Raw genomic sequence first — 21,106 nt, 5'->3', positions numbered from 1 at the left:
GCCGCCAGGCCAAGCCCTTTCTGCAAAGCACAGAAAGAAAAGGAAATTAAAAGGGAAAAGGGGCAGGCCCCCGGCAGCGGTGGTGGGCATGCCTGTCGCCTCCAGCCGCGCGGGGCGGGTGGGCGCCCTGCCCCCGGAGGCCAGAAATTCTGCAGAGGGGCCCCCTGACCTCGCGGCCCCGGCCAGCCGGTCTCAGACCACAACATCCCTTCCCCCTGGAGATTCCGGGCACCAGGTGTTAACCCGAGCAGAGAAAGGGTGGGTTGGGGGTCAGACGCGGCGACTTTCTGGAAGAGGAAGCAAACACAATCTAGGATGTGTGTGTGTGTGTGTGTGTGTGTGTGCGCGCGCGCGCGTGTGTGTCTCATGCGCCCGTGTGTCTTGCGCAGGGGCGTGCCCCCCCCCGGGTGCCACTGGCCCCCCATCATTGCTTTGCCGGGAACGGTGGGGTGGGGGGAGGTTCCGAGGGGCGCCTCGAGGGTGATCGAGCGACCCAACGTCCAAGGCCAGAGGTGGAGGGGAGGGCCTTGGAGAGACATCTTGGTGAGGCTCGAGGAAGGGCAGAGGGCAGGCGCGGTTCAGGCTCCCGCCGCGGCCCCGCAGGGGTTAAGGCTGGAGCCGGGCGAGGGCGAGGGCGGGGGTGCAGGGGGGAGGGGCAGAGGGAGGCGGAGGAGGGTCAGGCCCCGCGGCCTCGCGCTCGGCCCCCGTCCCTCCCGCCGGCCCGTTCGCCCGGCGCCGCGCGCGGCCACCCATGCCCTTATAAGGGCGGCCGTCGCCGGGGCAACGAGCGCCCGCCCCCAGCCCGCGGCGCGCGCCCCTGCCCCCGCCCCCGCCCCCCGCCCGCCCCGCGAATGGAACGCTGTGTGTCAAACCGGCCGCAGCGCGAGGCCGGCGCGCGGGGTCGGCGGCAGTGGCGGCGGCGAGAGCGAGGCTCGGGCTCAGGCGCAGGCCCAGGCCAGGCGGGAGCGGCCGCAGCGGGGGCGGCAGCTCCAGAGGCGCCGGCCCAGCGGCCCTGCAGGCCCGGAGCGGCAGCCGCGGGCGCCGGAGGACCCAGGGGGCGCGGCGACCGGCCCCGGCGCGCACCCGCCGCCCCTCCCCCCCCGTCACGGGCGGCCGCGCAACTTGCGGCCAAACTTTCCCCCCGGCCTCCCGCGCTCGGATGGCGGCCCGCTGAGTTGGCCGCAGCCCCCGGGCGAGCGGCGGCCAGGCCGGAGGACGCCCCCTGCGCGGCTCGGGCCGGGCCATGGCCCGCGCGCCCCCGCCGGGGCCCCAGGGCGGCGGGACGCGAGTCCTTTGGGCCCCCGGCCCTCGCCTCTAGCGCGCCCCTCCCGGCCCCGGGCCCGGCCCCGCGCACGCGTGGGAAAGTTGGCCTGGAACCGGCCCGACCAGTTCCGCCCGGGCGCGCGGACCGGCCGCAGGAAGTTGCTGCAAAACTTTTTTGGGGGGTGCAGCCCGTGTCCCCCGTGCGCCGGGGCCGGATGCGCGCAGCGTAGGGTCCCCCGGGCCGAGAGGGGTGCCCGGAGGGAAGAGCGCGGAGGGGGCGCCCCGGCCCCGCTGTCCTGGGGCTATGGCCATGGTGACCGGCGGCTGGGGCGGCCCCGGCGGCGACACGAACGGCGTGGACAAGGCGGGCGGCTACCCGCGCGCAGCCGAGGACGACTCGGCCTCCCCCACCGGTGCCGCCAGCGACGCCGAGCCGGGCGACGAGGAGCGGCCGGGGCTGCAGGTGGACTGCGTGGTGTGCGGGGACAAGTCGAGCGGCAAGCATTACGGTGTCTTCACCTGCGAGGGCTGCAAGAGCTTTTTCAAGCGGAGCATCCGCCGCAACCTCAGCTACACCTGCCGGTGAGCCCCCCATCCGCGCGCCGCCGCCGTGCACCCCGCCCCGGCCTGGGGCGGGCCTCTGACCTGCTCGGTCACCTTGGGCCTGGCGCTGACCTTCCCTGGGCCTCCACTGCCCCCTCTGAGATAGGGGCACAGCACCCGCCTCCCGCATTCCATGGCTGGGATTGTGTATACAGTCGGCGCTGCATCATTGCAGGTTCCCCCCCATCAGGTGGTCCCTGGAGGCTCTTGCCCCAGTTACTTGCTTCTCCTTCCCCCCTGCTTTTCTCTGGGGAGGGGTCATCTCCGCGCTGGGGTGGGGGTAGGGGTGCTGTCAGGGGTGGCAGCCCAACCCCAGGGCACCCGTTCTCGGGGATCCCAGCGCGCGGGATGCCCTCGAGGGAATCGACCGTGGAACTTGGACCGTGGAGCTCGCAGCGTCCAGGGGCCATTGTCTGCGGCCGCGCGGATCGATACGGCGCGCCCTTGGGGTCAAATATCACTTCCAAAGTCGCTGTGGCTACGGAGGCGGCAGACGGAAGGAGGCTGGGGTGGCACGGGGCGGTCTTCTTCGAGTGAGGGGCCCAGCGGTGGGGGTGGGGGTGGGAGCTGGCCTTGCCCATCCCGGGGAACCCCTCTGGGCTCACTCGGAGCCTTGGGTCACCGGAAATCGCCACTGGAAGGCCGGCAGGGCCACCGGAATTGACTGAAACGTCCCCCTCCCCCAGGGGTGGGTGCAGACCTGAGGCTCCTGGAAAAATCCCTTAAACTTTGGGTGTCTCTGAGACGGGCAGGGAGTGAAACGTTTCCGAGCAGGATCGCTGGGCTGTCCCAGGTCGGAGACCTCTCTGGCAGGGCGTGGCCTTTCTAGCTGTTCTGGCGGAAGGTCCCCAGGGAAAGCGATCGGGGTTGTCCAGCCCGGGAGTTCTTTTCTCACTGTTCCCGGGCGAGCATCCGATCTGTCCGTTTATAAGCCCCTACTCTGCACCCCAGGAACATGCAGGGTGTCTGTAGAGCCGGTCTAGACGGTCTTATTTCCCAGCTGCACAAAACAGAGGCCCAAAGGCCCAGAAAGAGGTCCTGGTGCCTGCTTTGCGTTGGACATGGAGGGACCCTGCCCGAGTTGGGGCTTTGCAGGGGGGAACTGTGGGACCAGGTAGGGGACCGCTGAGTTCGGATCGGGGTGCCCCCAGGGAGAACGGCTGATGGAAGGCTTGTTGGCTGAGGCCACCAAATAGGGCCTCAGGTACCCGCGGGTGGAGTTTGACCCCAGGTCCCGGGTCAGGGCTGGCCTGGTGTGACCATGTGTGGCAGAGCTGCCTTGCTCCCTCCTCCAGCACAAACTGGGCCACTAGACTTTGGCCTCATTCTTGCTGCTGGAAAACCGCCTTCTCTCCCGTCATGTCTTTAGGGAGGGGAAGGGAGGGGGCTCAGGCAGTTTTGGGGTCCCAGGGGCTTCCTGAGGGTGGGGTCAGGGAGCACCAGTTTCGGCGGGGATTGGGGGGGCCTTGCTTGGAGCTGGCAGGTTTGTGCTGTGTGAGTTGTGTGACCTGGTGAAGTCACCATTCCATTCTGAGCTTCAGATGGATTTAGCAGGGTCTCGCTGGGGCCCATCCTGGGTGGTTTGATGCCAGCCCCTGCAGAGAGACCCCAGCTCCAAGTCTAGCTCCTGAGAAGCCCCCAGTCTGGAGGAGACACAATGAGACAGATGCCCCAAGCCTGCGGGATCTGGGGTCCCAGGGAGACAGCAGAGGCCCTGCCTGGAGGAGGCTAGGGGACATGAGCCTTGAAGCATGGAGTTGGCAGGTGGAAGAAAGGCCACAGGGGCATGCCAGTGTGTGGCCCAGACAAAACATTTAGTGGCAGACTGGGGGAGCTGTGCTGTAAGAGGGGACCGCGCAGCCATGGGAGAAATCATAGCCAGGTGGGCCTGAAATGCTGGCTGAGGGTGATGGGGAGCCTTGGAGGGTGTGTGAGCAGGGGAGGGCTCTGATCAAATTGGACTGGAGGTCAGAAGCTCAGGGAGGAAGCTGAGTTGGGCCATGGGGTTGGGCAAAAAAAGCATGCACTCTTTAGGTGGGATAACAGGAAGAACTTAACTGCTTCCCTCCTTGGAGGGACGGATCTGTCCCAATTCTACAGCTGGGGAAGTTGATACAGAAGGTTCAGGGCCTCCCCTGAGGTCAGGGGAAGTTGATACAGAAGGTTCAGGGCCTCCCCTGAGGTCAGGGGCCCCTGAGCCGGGCCTCTCCCTGCCTGCAGGGCCGCCCCAGGCCAGGCCGTTTCCACCCGGCTGCCCTGGATCCTCCCACCACCCTGCGGCTGGGCTTTGTTCTGGTTCTGCCTGAGCTCCCTCTGCCCTAGTGGGGCCTCTTCCCAGGGGCTCAGCGGCTGGTGCTGCGGGACCCAGGCAGTGGTTGGGGGTTAGGGGAGGAGGGGGGTGTTGGGGAGATGGGCTCAGAGCCTCAGCTTTCCTAAGTTGGGTTCCTCGCCTGGGGTCTGGGTCTTGACACTGTCCCCCGTGAACCCCTCTGACCCAGTCCATCCCATATAGGGCGGTATCTGGCCTCCCATTTTCAGATGAGGAAACCAAGGCTCAATGGGGCAGTCACCACCTGAGGGGTGGGGCTGGGTGTCTGCAGCTGAGATTCATCTGGTTTTTGTTTTGTTTTTGACATGGAGTTTCACTCTTGTTGCCCAGGCTGGAGTGTAGTGGTGCGATTTCGGCTCACTGCAACCTCTGCCTCCTGGGTTCAAGCGGTTCTCCTGCCTCAGCCTCCCAAATAGCTGGAATTACAGGCATGTGCCACCACGCCTGGCTAATTTTGTATTTTTAGTAGAGACAGGTTTTCTCTATGTTGTTCAGGCTGGTCTTAAACTCCCAACCTCAAGTGATCCGCCTGCCTCAACCTCCCAAAGTGCCGGGATTACAGGCGTGAGCCACCGCATCCAGCCTTTTTTTTTTTTTCTTTTTTTTTTGAGGCAGAGTCTCACTCTGTCGCCCAGGCTGGAATGCAGTGGGTCAATCTTGGCTCACTGCAACCTCCACCTACCCAGTTCAAGCGATTCTCCTTCCTCAGCCTCCCAAGTAGCTGGGATTACAGGCATGCGCCACCACGCCCAGCTCATTTTTGTATTTTTAGTAGAGATGGGGTTTCACCATGTTGGCCAGGCTGGTCTTGAACTGACTTCAGGTGATCCACCCTCCTCCGCCTCCCAAAGTGCTGGGATTACAGGCGTGAGCTACCACAGAGATGCATCTGTTTAATTCCCTTAAGTGAGGGTTCTACTCTGTGACTGTCTCTGCGTATCCCCTGGGTGTCCCCAGCTGGGACCCCACAGGTAGTCGCTCCAGGCCCAGGTCTTGGAGAGCCCCCAGCTCCCCGTGGCAAGAGACCAGGGGAGTCCAAGGGAATGGGCCAAGGGGAGAAGGTTCTGGGGACATTTGAAGAATAAGGCCTGGACCTTCCTGCTTGGGGCTGACCCAGGACGGGGAGCTCACCTCCTCCAGGGTGGGGCCACCTGTCTCATCCCTGCAAGAGGCAGTGGTATTCACTGAGGGCTGACCAGGAGAATCTCGAGCTTGCATAGGGGTTGGGTGGTCCTCCCAGAAGAGCACAGCAGTGGGGCCTTCAGGGCGGAGGACCCGAGTGACTTTGTTTACTTACTGATTCATTGGTGTAGGCTTTGTGCGGGTGATAATGCAGGGGCCCCACAGACCACTAGCCTCTGGCCTGACCCCTAGTTAACTCACAAAGCCTAGCTTTCTGACCATGTCGTCTCTGCCTTCACATCATTTTGGGGACAGTGACCCTGCTCAGCCTGACAGTGACCAAATAAAATGAAACCCTTTAGGCCTCCATATTTGTGTATTTCAGCCCTTTTGCTCTGGCTATACTCTGTCTCTGGGATCACCCCTCCAGTCACCTGGAGAACTCCTATTCATCCTTCAAAACCCAGTGCCAATGTGCCCTCCCTGGGGTGCTCATCTGCTTTTCCACAGATTCCGCTTCATCCATCACCACCCATCCAGGTTATCCTGTCTGCTTTGCAGACCTGCAAGCTGAGCTCCTGTACCCCTTCGGGGCTACCTTCCCAGTCTAGAGGGCCCCTACTAGTATTTCTGAGGGGCAGCCTCCAAAGGCAGCTCATAGGCTGGTTGGGGGAGGAGGACATGGGGGTCTCATGGAGCCCTGGCCTCTGTGTGCCCCCAGGTCTAACCGTGACTGCCAGATCGACCAGCACCACCGGAACCAGTGCCAGTACTGCCGTCTCAAGAAGTGCTTCCGGGTGGGCATGAGGAAGGAGGGTGAGTACACACTGGGGACACACTGGGGACGATCACAGCAGCTAGGGCTGGGGTGAACAAACAGCTTCTTCCTCCCTTTTTCCCTCCCTTTCACAGGGGTCTAGGTGCCTCAGGGGGTGGGGCCCAGCGCCTGCTAACCTCATTACCACTGATCCCTTGATCCAGTGGGCTGTGGTCTGGCCCTAGGCTGGAGGAATCCAATTAGGATCCCTGGCCCCCTGGTTGCTGCCGTGGAGCTGAAGAGGCCAGGGACGCCCCACAAGGGACTTTCCCCAGCCCCATTCTCTTGAAGGAGCTCCCCTCCCCAGTTACCCCCGAGTCCGGCCTCAGAGGCCAGTTCCCTGGCCCTGACACCTTGGTGACCTCTTGTCTGCTAGCGTGGCCATTGCTTTCTGAACAAGGATGTGTGTGTGTGGTTTTTTTTTTTTTATTTGATTTGCTTCTCCTCCACCCTTCACCCATGCTTGTTGTTTGCCCAAGGCAGGAACTCTGCCTGATTAAGGCAAAGGGCAGCTTACCCTTTCTCCTGACCCGGGGCACTGGGAGCAAGAGTGAGGCCCAGCTGTCTCTGCTCAGGGAACCTGGGTGGATGGGCATATTCTGGGCCAGTGGGCCTAGAACTCTGCCAAACCCCCTTAGAATTCAAGTAGAACCCAGAGATTTCCATATGGATTTCTGGGGTTCAGGAATAGAATCTAGCCTATTGGTGGCTCACGCCTGTAATCCCAGCACTTTGGGAGGCTGAGGAGGGCGGATCACGAGGTCAGGAGATCGAGAGCATCCTGGCTAACACGGTGAAACCCCGTCTCTACTAAGAACATAAAAAATTAGCTGGGCGTGGTGGCGGGCGCCTGTAGTCCCAGCTACTCCGGAGGCTGAGGCAGGAGAATGGTGTGAACCCCGGTGGCGGAGCTTGCAGTGAGCCGACATCGCACCACTGCATTCCAGCCTGGGCGACAGTGAGACTCCGTCTCAAAAAAAAAAACAAAAAAAACAAAAAACTAGCCTATTGGACGAGATCTCCTGTGCTGGGTTTCAGGTTCCTCTGGGGACTGCGTCGTGGGCCAGGCTGGCAGTTCTTTCTAGTGTCTAACCTGAGCCTCTCTTGCTTTGAAATTTTTTTTTCTTTATTTTATATTTTATTTTATTTATTTTATTTTGAGATGGAGTCTCACTCCATCTTCTAGGCTGGAGTGCAGTGGTGTGATTTCAGTTCACTGCAGCCTCTGCCTCCCGGGTTCAAGTCATTGTCCTGCCTCTGCCTCCTGAGTATCTGGAACTACAGATGCAGGCCAACACGCCCAGCTAATTTTTGTATTTTGTTTTGGTTTGTTTTTGAGACGGAGTCTCGCTCTGTTGCCAGGCTGGAGTGCTGTGGCTGGATCTCGGCTCACTGCAACCTCCGACTCCCTGGTTCAAGCGATTCTCCTGCTTCAGCCTCCTCAGTAGCTGGAATTACAGGGATACGCCACCATGCCCGGCTAATTTTTGTTTTTTTTTTGTTTTTTTGTTTGTTTGTTTGTTTGTTTGTTTTTGAGACAGAGTCTCGCTCTGTCACCCAGGCTGGAGTGCAGTGGCCGGATCTCAGCTCACTGCAAGCTCCACCTCCTGGGTTTACGCCATTCTCCTGCCTCAGCCTCCCAAGTAGCTGGGACTACAGGCGCCCGCCACATCGCCCGGCTAGTTTTTTGTATTTTTTAGTAGAGACGGGGTTTCACTGTATTAGCCAGGATGGTCTCAATCTCCTGACCTCGTGATCCACCCGTCTCGGCCTCCCAAAGTGCTGGGATTACAGGCTTGAGCCACCGCACCCGGCCTGTATTTTTAATAGAGATGGAGTTTCTTTTTTTTTTTTGAGACGGAGTCTCGCTCTGTCGCCCAGGCTGGAGTGCAGTGGCCAGATCTCAGCTCACTGCAAGCTCCGCCTCCCGGGTCTACGCCATTCTCCTGCCTCAGCCTCCCCAGTAGCTGGGACTACAGGCGCCCGCCACCTCGCCCGGCTAGTTTTTTGTATTTTTTTAGTAGAGACGGGGTTTCACCGTGTTAGCCAGGCTAGTCTCGATCTCCTGACCTCGTGATCCGCCCGTCTCGGCCTCCCAGAGTGTTGGGATTACAGGCTTGAGCCACCGCGCCCGGCCTAGAGATGGAGTTTCACTATGTTGGCCAGGATGGTCTTGATCTCCTGATCTCGTGATCCGCCTGCCTGGGCCTCCCAAAGTGTTGGAATTACAGGCATGAGCCACCGCACCCGGCCTAATTTTTGTAGTTTTAATAGAGATGGGGTTGGCCGGGTGCGTTGGCTCAAGCCTGTAATCCCAACACTTTGGGAGGCCGAGGCGGGCGGATCGCAAGGTCAGAAGATCGAGACCATCCTGGTCAACACGGTGAAACCCCGTCTTTACTAAAAATACAAAAAAATTAGCCGGGTGTGGTGGTGGGCACCTGTAGTCCCAGCTACTCAGGAGGCTGAGGCAGGAGAATGGTGTGAACCCGGGAGGCGGAGCTTGCGGTGAGCCGAGATCACGCCACCGCACTCCAGCCTGGGCGACTGAGCAAGACTTCGTCTCAAATAAATAAATAAATAAATAAATAAATAAATAAATAAATAAATAAATAGAGATGGGGTTTCACCATGTTGGTCAGGCTGGAGTCTCCGAACTCCTGACCCCAGGTGATCTGCTCGCCTCAGCCTCCCAAAGTGCTCGGATTATAGGCATGAGCCACCCCACCCAGCCACTTTTTAAATTTATTTTCTAGAGACAGGGTCCCACTATGTGGCCCAGGCTGGTCTCGAACTCCTGGCTTTAAGTGATCCTCCCACCTTCGCCTCCCAGACTACTGGGATTACAGGAATGAGCCACCATACTTGGCCTAAAGCTGTTGTTTTTTGTCTAGGCCTTGGTGGGAGAAGCTGAGAGAGGAAGCTGAGGAGCTTTCTTTTAAAACTGATCCCTCCCTGTGGCCCCTTTAAGTTTGGGGGTAACTTTCTTGGCCCTGCCCCCACAACATGGATTTTGCCTCTACTTGTCTATTTTACCTGAAATCCTTATATATCTCAAGTCATGGCCTCAGAGCAAACAGCCTCGCCAGAAGTCTCCAAAAGCCTCGGGTGGAAATATGTATGATGACAGCTCATGCTTTTTTTTTTGAGACGGAGTCTCTGTCCCCCACGCTGGAGTGCAGCGGCGGGATCTCGGCTCACTGCAAGCTCCGCCTCCCGGGTTTACGCCATTCTCCTGCCTCAGCCTCCCAAGTAGCTGGGACTACAGGTGCCCGCCACCTCGCCCGGCTAGTTTTTTGTATTTTTTAGTAGAGACGGGGTTTCACCGTGTTAGCCAGGATGGCCTGGATCTCCTGACCTCATGATCCGCCCGCCTCGGCCTCCCAAAGTGTTGAGATTACAGGCTTGAGCCGCGGCGCCCGGCCGACAGCTCATGCTTTAACCACAGTCCTGCCTCGCGGCCTTTGCACGTGCTGTTCCCTCTGCCTGGAGTGCGCTTTTTCCAGATCTGTACATGGCTCCCTCCCTAACCTTGCCTTCAAGGTTTGCTCAAACATCACCTCCTCAGGGAAGCCCTCCTGATCCCCCTGTATTTGACGCCATCTGCCTTGTTCTTTTTTTTTTTTTTTTTTTTTGAGACGGAGTCTCGCGCTGTGTCACCCAGGCTGGAGTGCAGTGGCGCGATCTCGGCTCACTGCAAGCTCCGCCTCCCAGGTTCACGCCATTCTCCTGCCTCAGCCTCCAAGTAGCTGGGACTACAGGCGCCCGCCACCACGCCCGGCTAGTTTTTTGTATTTTTAGTAGAGACGGGGTTTCACCATGTTAGCCAGGATGGTCTCGATCTCCTGACCTCGTGATCCACCCGCCTCGGCCTCCCAAAGTGCTGGGATTACAGGCTTGAGCCACCGCGCCCGGCCTGCCTTGTTCTTTTTTTGTTTTGTTTTTGAGAGGGAGTCTCGCTCTGCCAGGCTGGAGTGTAGTGGCGCCATCTCAGCTCACTGCAAGCTCCTCCGCCTCCCGAGTTCAAGTGATTCTCCTGCCTCAGCCTCCTGAGTAGCTGGGATTACAGGCATGTGTCACCAGGCCCGGCTAATTTTTTGTATTTTTAGTAGAGACGGGGTTTCACTGTGTTAGCCAGGATGGTCTCGATCTCCCGACTTCTGGATCTGCCCGCCTCGGCCTCCCAAAGTGCTGGGATTACAGGCGTGAGCCACCGCGCCCAGCCCTCCCTTGTTCTATAATTTGCTTACACCCAGAATGTCCATTCCCTGTGGGCAGGTATTTTTGTCTATCTTGTTCCCCAGCGCCTAGACCAGGGCTTGGTACACAGTAGGTGTTCAATAAATGGTCCTTGGCTTGAATTACCATCTATTTAGCCCTTCCTATGTGGCAGGCATTATTTTAAGTTACATCGATTCTCATTTAATTCAGTGATTGGTGACATCATTTTTTGAGACAGGGTCTCACTCTGTCACCCAGGCTGGAGTGCAGGGGTGTGATCATAGCTCACTGCAGCCTTAAACTCCTGGGATGAAGTGGTTCTCCCACCTCAGCCTCCTGAGTAGCTGCAATTATAGGCGTTCGCTACCATGCTCGGCTAATTTCTTAATTTTTTGTAGAGATGGGGTCTCGCTATGTTGCCCAGGCTGGTCTCGAACTCCTGGGCTCAAGCCTCAGCCTCCCAAAGTGCTGGGCTTGCAAATGGGAGCCACTGTCTGCATTCTACAGATGAGGAAACTGAGGCACACAGCAGATTGGTGAGGCCATCTGTCAAGAGAGCAACAGAGTTGTGATTGGGATTTGAACCTCCACAGTCTGGGCTAAAGAGCTGGAGAGTGGTTTGGGGAGGAGTGAACAGAAAGTGCAAAGGTCAGCTGGGCGCGGTGGCTCACGCCTGTAATCCCCGCACTTTGGGAGGCCGAGGCGGGTAGGTCGCGAGGTCAGGAGATTGAGACCATCCTGGCCAACATGGTGAAACCCCGTCTCTGCTAAAACTACAAAAATTAGCAGGGCGTGGTGGCAGGTGCCTGTAATCCTAGCTACTCGGCAGGCTGAGGCAGGAGAATCACTTGAACCCGGGAGTTGGAGGCTGCAGTGAGCCGAGATCATGCCACTGCACTCCAGCCTGGTGACAGAGTAGAACTCCATCTCAAAAAGAAAGAGAGAGAGGAATAAAGGAAAGGAAAGAAGGAAGGGAGAGCGGGAGGGAGGGGAAAAAGAAAAAGTCCATAGGCCCTGGGGTGGGAATGTGGCCATGTGAGGGAGTGGTGGCTGCTCACAACCCAGTGAGCAAAGGGGGAAGAAGCTCCCTGGAGGACCGGGGAACCACTTTTGGGCCTCGTCCGCCTGTCCTCATTTGACAGTTGACTTAGACTCAGGGACCCCTTGGAGCGGGCTTCAACCCAGGTCCCGGCTTCTCCGCTCAGCGCTGTTCGCCCCCGGATTCTGCCCGCATTCCCCTCTGGTGTTTGCTGTACACAGAGTTGACCTGGAGTTCACGGAGGTGATGAGATGGGGCATGCCAACTCATTAAAGCTCATTAATTAGTCTGCTGGCAACCAGCCCAGTCTGCCCTGCCACCCTGCCCACCGTGGCACAAGCCAGGCAGGCACGTGGCCAACCCTCTGCCTCTTTGTGCCTCAGTTTCCCTTTTCTCACCCACCTGCTCACTGCGGACATGTGCCCAAGTCAGCAGCAGGGCCTCCCCGCTTCATAAGCAAGGCTACTGATGGCGACTAATGTTTACTGAGGACCTACTGCAGCCCCCCCCAGGACACCTCCCTACTGTGGGTCCCCCCCAAACCTTCCCTGCATTGTGGCCTCTGCAGGGACCCAGACTGGCCCTCAGGGGTCGTCATCTGGTGGGGAGGGGATGGAAGGTAGAGAAATGATCCCCGCTCCATAGACAGCTAGTGCTGGGTGGGTATTGATTTCTTGCTTTGGGGACCAGGCTGGCCAGGGTCCCCAAGTCCTCCTTGGCCCATCCTCAGCTCTGGGAACCCCGTGACTAACAGATGGAGGCTCCAAAAGGTTTATTAGATGCTCCTCCTTGTCCCCAGGAGCTGGGGGTGGGGAGTGGTGGCTGGACCTGGACAGGGGCTCCTGGACCCCGATTTTAACCAGCCTGGTGCCCATGGGGTGGGGTTAGGCGTTCTGGGAAAGGCTGGGCCTGGGGGCTTTGGAGGGGAGGGCCTGAGTGACCCCTTAATGACTTTTGTCTCCCTTCCCCGTTATTCTCCTTACTTTTCCTACCTTGTCCTTCCCTACCTGCCCCGCCCCCCGTGTCTCTCTGGGCACCTACTTGGCCCCTCGTTCTTTCCCCTCTCTTCTGTGCCTCTCCTCTCTCTATACCCCTCGCTCCCCTTCCTGTCTGCCCCATCTCCTATCTCCATTCCTCCCGGCCTTCTGTGCCCCGCCCTCCCCCATCTCCTGTCCCTCCCTCGTTTCCTGCTGCGGCCCCCCCCTTCCCCCCCCCCGCCCCCCCCCTCGCCGCCCGCATCCCCTCCCGCCCGCATGTCCCTCCTGTCCCTGCCTCCCACAGCGGTGCAGCGCGGCCGCATCCCGCACTCGCTGCCTGGCGCCGTGGCCACCTCCTCGGGCAGCCCCCCGGGCTCGGCGCTGGCGGCGGTGGGGGGCGGCGGAGACCTCTTCCCGGGGCAGCCGGTGTCCGAACTGATCGCGCAGCTGCTGCGCGCTGAGCCCTACCCTGCGGCGGCCGGACGCTTCGGCGCAGGGGGGCGGCGCGGCAGGCGCGGTGCTGGGCATCGACAACGTGTGCGAGCTGGCGGCGCGGCTGCTCTTCAGCACCGTGGAGTGGGCGCGCCACGCGCCCTTCTTCCCCGAGCTGCCGGTGGCCGACCAGGTGGCGCTGCTGCGCCTGAGCTGGAGCGAGCTCTTCGTGCTGAACGCGGCGCAGGCGGCGCTGCCCCTGCACACGGCGCCGCTACTGGCCGCCGCCGGCCTCCACGCCGCGCCCATGGCCGCTGAGCGCGCGGTGGCCTTCATGGACCAGGTGCGGGCCTTCCAGGAGCAGGTGGACAAGCTGGGCCGCCTGCAGGTCGACTCGGCTGAGTACGGCTGCCTCAAGGCCATCGCGCTCTTCACGCCCGGTGAGTCACGCTCCGAAGGGGGCCGCGGGATGGGGGGACCCAAGGGAGGTTAGGAGGAGGGCAGCCTAGACCCAGACTCCAGCCCCCATAGCGCCCCGCTCGCTGCCTAGGCCTGGCGCCCTGCAAGCGCCGTGAGCGAACGCTCATGGGTGGCCATAGAGGGATGATGTAAGCAGTGTGACACAGTGACACCCCCACTGCGTGATTCCAAGACTCTTGGAGAACTCTGAACCCCGGACCCCAGACCCCTCTTCCTGTTCCCAGACTCCCTGAGACCCCCTACTCCCTCACCAAAGGTCTCTTCATGCTCAGTGAGCACTGATAGCACAAAGTTGGGGGAACGTGGGAGGGACGGTCCTAACCCCCTGTTTCTCGCCCCCTCAGGCCCCCACTGCCTGATTACTGGGCTCTCAGGGCAACCTGCAGGTAGCCAGGATTGTAGGGATCTGGGTAGGGGCGTGGCTCGGAGGCCCCTCCCATTGAGGGGCGGGGCAGCCCCAGAACCTTCGTAACCATCAACTATCGAGCAGTGGTAGCCCTATCGTATTCCAGGACTGGTGGTGCAGCCAGCTTTTTTTTTTTCCCCACTTTATTTTTTTATTTGTATTTCTATTTTTTGAGACTGGGTCTCACCCTGTCACCCAGGCTATGGTCCGAACACGGTTCACTGCAGCCTCGAACTCCAGGGCTCGAGCAATCCTCCCTCCCACCTCAGCCTCTTGAGTAGCTGGGACCACAGGCGTGCACCACCATTCCTGGCTAATTTTGTTTTAAAAGTTTTCTGTAGAGACATGGTCTCACCATGTTGCCCAGGCTGGTCTTGAACTGGGCGCAAGCAGTCCTGCCTCAGCCACCCAAAGTGCTAGGATTACAGGCGTGTGCCACCATGCCTTTAGACAAAGATCTTTCCAGCGTGTCTCCTGGGAGTTCTTTCACCTACTGGAAGCCTCTAGATCCCATCAGAGGTATCTTTGGGGCTAGGAACCAGATCCAGGCTACTCTGGGAGGTGGCTTTCATTTGATAAATACGGTTTTGGTCTTACAAGGTGGCTCAGGCCTGTAGCCACGGCACTTTGGGAAGCAGAGTTGGGAGAATCGCTTGAGCCCAGGAGTTCCAGGCTCCAGTGAGCTCTGATTACCACACTGCACTCGAGCCTGCGCAAGAGTGAGACTGCGTCTCGAAAATCAATAAATATGGCTTTATTGATTGTTTTCCCAGAAGATTCTTCTTGGCTTCCCATTGTCTTGGGTCTCTCTAGAGGCTGCCACATTCTCTCACACCACAGGCCCTTCTGGGCTCTGTCTTCCTCATCAAATTCCCTTCCCAGCCCCACCTTCCCTGCGAGCTTCCTTAGAACCTGTCTCGTTGGCCAGGCCCCTGGCTCTGTAATCCCAGCACTTTGAGAGACCAAGGTGGGGAGATTGCTTGAGATCAGGAGTTCAAGACCAGCCTGGCCAACATAGCGAAACCTGTAAAAATACAAAAATTAGCTGGGTGTGGTGGAGAGTGCCTGTAATGCCAGCTACTCGTGAGGTTAAGGCAGGAGGATCACTTGAACCCGGAGGCGGAGGTTGCAGTGAGATCGTGCCACTGCACTTCTACCTGGGGGACAGTGTGAGACTCCATCTTTTTTTTTTTTTTTTTTTTTTTGAGACGGAGTCTCACTCTGTCGCCCAGGCTGGAGTGCAGTGGCGTGATCTTGGCTCACTGCAAGCTCCACCTCCCGGGTTCACGCCATTCTCCTGCCTCAGCCTCCCGAGTAGCTGGCACTTCAGGTGCCTGCCACCATGCCTGGCTAATTTTTTTTGCATTTTTAAGTAGAGACAGGGTTTCACTGTGTTAGCCAAGATGGTCTGGATCTCCTGACCTCGTGATCTGCCTGCCTTGGCCGAGGCTTCATCTTAAAGGAAGAAAATTAGGCCGGGTGCGGTGGCTCACGCCTGTAATCCCAGCACTTTGGGAGGCATGTGCCATCACACCAGGCTAATTTTATTTATTTATTTAGAAACAGGGTCTCCCTCTGTTGCTCAGGCTGGAGTGCAGTGGCACGATCTTGGCTCACTGCAACTTCCGCCTCCCAGGCTCAAGTGATCCTCCCATTAGCCTTCTGAGTAGTGGGACTACAGGCACACGCTACCATGCCTGACTAATTATTCTTTTTTTTTTTTTTTTTTTTTTTTTTTTTTGAGACGGAGTCTCGCTCTGTCGCCCAGGCTGGAGTGCAGTGGCCGGATCTCAGCTCACTGCAAGCTCCGCCTCCCGGGTTCCCGCCATTCTCCTGCCTCAGCCTCCCGAGTAGCTGGGACTACAGGCGCCCACAACCGCGCCCGGCTAATTTTTTGTATTTTTAGTAGAGACGAGGTTTCACCGTGGTCTCGATCTCCTGACCTTGTGATCCGCCCGCCTCAGCCTCCCAAAGTGCTGGGATTACAGGCGTGAGCCACCGCGCCCGGCCTAATTATTCTTAATTATTAGTAGAGATGGAGTTTCACCATGTTGGCCAGGCTGGTCTTGAACTCCTGACCTCAAGTGATCCACCTGCCTTAGCCTCCCAAAGTGCTGGGATTACAGGCGTGAGCTACCGTGCCTGGCCCCAACTAATTTGTTTTTGTAGAGAAGGGATCACACTGTGTCGTCCAGGCTGGTTTCAAATCCTGGCCTTAAATGATGCTCCTGCCTCGGCCTCCCAAAGTGCTGGGACTGTGGCCGTAAGCCATCACGCCCAGCCCCCTGTTCTTACCCACAGTTGCAAGTGGTAGCCCCTAGTCACCCCTGTGGGCCCTGTGTTCTCTGGCTGTCTCCCACCCTGCCTGACTTACCTTTGTCCCCCTAGATGCCTGTGGCCTCTCGGACCCGGCCCACGTGGAGAGCCTGCAGGAGAAGGCGCAGGTGGCCCTCACGGAGTATGTGCGGGCGCAGTACCCGTCCCAGCCCCAGCGCTTCGGGCGCCTGCTGCTGCGGCTGCCCGCCCTGCGCGCAGTCCCTGCCTCCCTCATCTCCCAGCTGTTCTTCATGCGCCTGGTGGGGAAGACGCCCATTGAGACACTGATCAGAGACATGCTGCTGTCGGGGAGTACCTTCAACTGGCCCTATGGCTCGGGCCAGTGACCGTGACGGGGCCACGTGCGCTGTGGCCAGGCCTGCAGACAGACCTCAAGGGACAGGGAATGCTGAGGCCTCGAGGGGCCTCCCGGGGCCCAGGACCCTGGCTTCTCTCCTCAGACTTCTATTTTTTAAAGACTCTGAAATGTTTGTCTTTTCTGTTTTTTAAATGATCATGAAACCAAAAAGAGACTGATCATCCAGGCCTCAGCCTCGTCCTCCCCAGGACCCCTGGCCAGGATGGAGGTAAGGGATGGAGGGTCCAATCCTGGGACAGCCTTGTCCCTCGGCACCCCAAGCATGAACTTGTGGGATGGTAGGGTAGGCTTCCCTGGCATGATGGACAAAGGCCTGGCGTCTGGGCCGGAGGGGCCGCTCCAGTGGGCAGGGGTAGCTAGCGTGTGCCAGGCAGATCCTCTGGACACGTAATCTATGTCAGACACTACATGATGACTCAGTCAAGGCCAATAATAAAGACATTTCCTACCTGCACAGCCTCCCTGGTCTTTTTTTTTTTGAGACAGAGTCGTACTTCGTCACCCAGGCTGGAGCGCAGTGGCGTGATCTCGGCTCACTGCAACCTCTGCCTCACAGGTTCAGGCGATTCTCCTGCCTCAGCCTCCCCAGTAGCTGGAACTGCAGGCACCCACCACAATGCTCAGTTAATTTTTTTTTGTATTTTTGGTAGAGATGGGGTTTCACCATGTTGACCAGGTTGGTCTCGAACTTCTGACCTCAGGTGATCCACCACCCCTGCCCTTGGCCTCCAATAGTGCAGGGATTACAAGCATGAGCCACCGCGCCTAGCCTCACTTAATTATTTTATTTGGTTGGCTCTTAATCTGTTTTTTTTTTTTGTTTTTTTTTTTTTTTGCCATGGAGTTTTGCTCTTTCACCCGAGCTAGAGTGCGCGCAGTCCCTGCCTCCCTCATCTCCCAGCTGTTCTTCATGCGCCTGGTGGGGAAGACGCCCATTGAGACACTGATCAGAGACATGCTGCTGTCGGGGAGTACCTTCAACTGGCCCTATGGCTCGGGCCAGTGACCGTGACGGGGACCGTACAGTCTTGGCTCACTGTAACCTCTGCCTCCCAGGTTCAAGCAATTCTCCTGCCTCAGCCTTCTGAGTAGTTGGGATTACAGGTGTGCACCACCACGTTCAGCTGATTTTTGTACTTTATAATTAGAGATGAGGTTTTGCCATGTTGGCCAGGCTGGTCTCGAACTCCTGACAGGTGGTCCACCTGCCTTGGCCTCCCAAAGTGGTGTGATTATAGGCATGAGCCACCACACCAGGCCCTTAATCTTGTTTGGGTTCTGATGTCCTTGGGAGAAACCTCTGGGGCCAGTCCTGTCACATGATCTCAGGCCAGCCAATCAGACCACCATTCTGTGGGCCACAGCAACTGGTTTATGGAGCGCCTGAGATTCCAAACTAGCCAGTGAGATTCCACAGCAGGATTTGGAACTGGGAGAATCTAATTAAAGCAGAGCCAAGGATGGAAGATCAATTTCCCAAGAGGCCTTTGGAGCCCCTGGATCAAGCCATACCTGAAACCCTTAGGTGTTTTAAGTTCTATGAACTCAGTCGTCCCCCTTTTGTGCCTGAGTCAATCTGACTTCAATTTTTTTTTTTTTTTTTTTTTTTTTTGAGACTGAGTCTGGCTCTGTCGCCCAGGCTGGAGTGCAGTGGCCGGATCTCAGCTCACCGCAAGCTCCGCCTCCCGGGTTTACGCCATTCTTCTGCCTCAGCCTCCGGAGTAGCTGGGACCACAGGCGCCCGCCACCTCGCCCGGCTAGTTTTTTGTATTTTTTAATAGAGATGGGGTTTCACCGTGTTAGCCAGGATGGTCTCGATCTCCTGACCTTGTGATCCGCCCGTCTCAGCCTCCCAAAGTGCTGGGATTACAGGCTTGAGCCACCGCGCCCGGCTGACTTCAATTTTTTCTTTCCTCACATGGAACTAAAAATCTGTTTCAGAGATTGACGTTTGGGAGGCAGGGACCTAGAAGGCCAAGACTTTGAAATGTGGGCTTCACTGGGTGATACGGAATCATGTGGGGTACCAGGGACTCTCCCGTCCCAGCCTCGGGAGTCTGTGGCACCGCTCTGTGGTGGGAAAGGCACCTGTGGAATTGGGCACCAGAGCTGTAGGGGGGTAGAGAGAAAGGGCCCGAATGGTGGTGGGGGTGGCACCTCTCGCTGATGTCCTGCCAAGAAGAGGCAAGTCCTCCACCAAAGATGCCCTTCTGTAGCCAGGCGTGGTGGCAGGAGCCTGTAATCCCAGCTACTTGGGAGGCTGAGGCACGAGAGTCACTGGAACCTGGAAGGCGGAGGTTGCAGTCAGCTGAGGTTGCACCACTACACTCCAGTCTGGGCGACAGAGGGAGACTCTGTCTCAAAAAAAAAAAAAAAAGATAGCCTTGTGAAAACAGCAAGGGAAGAAGTCAAATCTGTCACGCTGCTTGCCGGGCCAGTGCTCAGCCCTTATGCAGCCCCAGTTTGCCAAAATGGTCCCCAGTCTCCCCATGTCCATCTTGAAGACAGCCTTGGAAGATGAGAGATTAGGCCCCTCCTGTGGAGTCAGTGAGGGTCTCTCGCGGGCCGGTTCCCAGAAGGGAACTGAGGCAGGGGCGGGATGGAGAGGACACCAGGTTCCCATTGAAGGCTGCACTGGGTTCTGCATTAGGCCAGGGTTTCCCACAGTGTCCCGTGAGTGAGTGGGTCCATGTCTACAATCAAACTGGACAGCAAGGTCCCATTTATCTAATGCATGGGACATCTGAGGGTTGAGTGAGACCATGGTGTCCTGCTGTTTGGCCCCAGGCCAGAGATCTGGATGTCTGTCCAAGACCTGACTGCCGAACTCCTACTTTTCCTACAAAACCCTACCCACATGGCCCTTCCTGCAAGACGAGATCTTGAGCCTCCCTGGCTATTAAGACTCTGCTGTGCAGCCTTCTGTTACTGGACTCAGGGCTATCTTCCCCAGACTAGGGCCTTCTTGAGGACAGTCGTGGTGGCTGAGTGGTTGACACTGTCTTCCCTGCATGTAATTGGTCTTCCTGGCGCTTCTGTCCCCTGTGGCTCCCTTGGGAGACTAACACTCAGAGGACAGCTTCTGGTCTGCTGTTACATGGTCCCCATGGGGAGATTGGCTCCACCTGTGCCCCACCCGTCACAGGCAGGGTCTGGGATGGGTCAGACACTGGAAGGCCCTCCCCCTAGGCCATGCATATGGACGTGCCCACACAGTGCCTGGGGTCAGCTGCTGTCCTGAAGTGCCCAGGGAGACACAGAATGGAGGAATCCAGCTGGGTGTGGTGGCTCATGCCTGTAACCCCGGCACTTTGGGAGGAGGAGGTGGTGGGCAGATCACTTAAGGTCAGGAGTTCGACACCAGCCTGGCCAACATGGTGAAATCCTGTCTCTACTAAAAATACAAAAATTAGCTGGGCGCAGTGGCAGGTGCCTGTAATCTCAGCTACACAGGAGGCTGAAGCAGCAGAATCACTTGAACCTGGGAGGCAGAGGTTGCTGTGAGCCGAGATGGTACCTGAGACGGTACCACTGCACTCCAGCCAGGGCGACAGAATAAGACGCCGACTCAAAAAAAAAAAAAGAATGGAGGAATCCATTTGTCTAGGGTGCGTTCATGGCCTCCTGCAGGGCTTCTAGGCTGAGCCCACTCTCTTTAGGTGGACCCCAGCATGGCATCCCTTGGATCATCCAGAAGGCTGTCCTACCAAGACTGGCGTCCTCTAGCGATCTTGTCTCCATTATTAGACCCACAGAAACTCTTGGTCCCAGCCAGGCAGGGTGGCTCATACCTGTAATCCCAGCACTTTTGGAGGCTGAGGTGGGCGGATCATTGGAGGTCAAGAGTTCCAGACCAGCCTGACCAACATGGTGAAACCCCGTCTCTACTAAAAATACGAAAATTAGTTGGGTGTGGTGGCAGGTGTCTGTAATCCCAGCTACTCAGAAGGCTAAGGCAGGAGACTCACTTGAACCAGGGGGGCGGAGGTTGCAGTAAGTCGAGATCATGCCACTGCACTCCAGCCTGGGCAAGAGCAAGACTCTGTCTCAGGAAAAAAAAAACAAAAAAAAAACTCCTGGTGTTCCCCGGCAAGCCTGGCCGAGGACGTGACGCTGGATGTTGGCCTCTAACTGGAAGGCGACTTGAGGCTCTTGGGGGAGAGAACCCCCATTAAGGGTTCAAACCCTACCCAGAGATCCTAGACAAATCCCTTTTGTGGAGCCTTTTTTTTTTTTTTTTTCCCTTGAGACAGAGTTTCACTCTTGTTGCCCAGGCTGGAATGCAATGGCACGATCTTGGCTCACCGCAACGTCCGCCTCCAGGCTTCAAGTGATTTTCCTGCCTCAGCCACCATAGTAGCTGGGATTACAGGCACGCACCACCACACCCAGCTAATTTTTTTTTTTTTTTAGTAGAAATGGGGTTTTACCATGTTAGCCAGGCTGGTCTCGAACTCCTGTCCTCAGGTGATTTGCCAGCCTTGGCTTCCCAAAGTGCTGGGATTACAGGAGTGAGCTACAGTGCCCAGCAGGAACCTCATATTTTTTCTCCTCTGGAAATGAAGGAACAATTTTGTGGTGATGGCTGGGTGCAGTGACTCATGCCTGTGATCCCAGTACTTTGGGAGGCCGAGGCAGGAGGATTGCTTGAGCCCACGAGTTTGAGTCCAGCCTAGGCAACATAGAGAGACCCCATCTCTACAAAAAACAAACAAAATTAAC

The 21,106-nt window shown here is 57.9% G+C and overlaps 1 protein-coding gene across 1 annotated transcript; it reads left to right on the top strand.

Moving 5' to 3' along the window:
• Positions 1-852: 852 nt before the first annotated feature.
• Positions 853-16,840, top strand: NR2F6 (nuclear receptor subfamily 2 group F member 6). The gene is given in 5 exon segments (XM_025368015.1): positions 853-1,845; positions 6,039-6,133; positions 12,676-12,866; positions 12,868-13,243; positions 16,078-16,840. Coding segments are annotated over 5 exon segments (1,215 nt in total). The 5' UTR covers positions 853-1,567; the 3' UTR covers positions 16,353-16,840.
• Positions 16,841-21,106: the final 4,266 nt, after the last annotated feature.

Source organism: Theropithecus gelada, chromosome 19, assembly GCF_003255815.1.
Source record: "Theropithecus gelada isolate Dixy chromosome 19, Tgel_1.0, whole genome shotgun sequence".
In the NCBI taxonomy this organism is placed as follows: domain Eukaryota; kingdom Metazoa; phylum Chordata; class Mammalia; order Primates; family Cercopithecidae; genus Theropithecus; species Theropithecus gelada.
The sequence above is the reverse complement of the archived record's forward strand: the minus strand, read 5'-3'. Positions and strand labels throughout refer to the sequence as shown.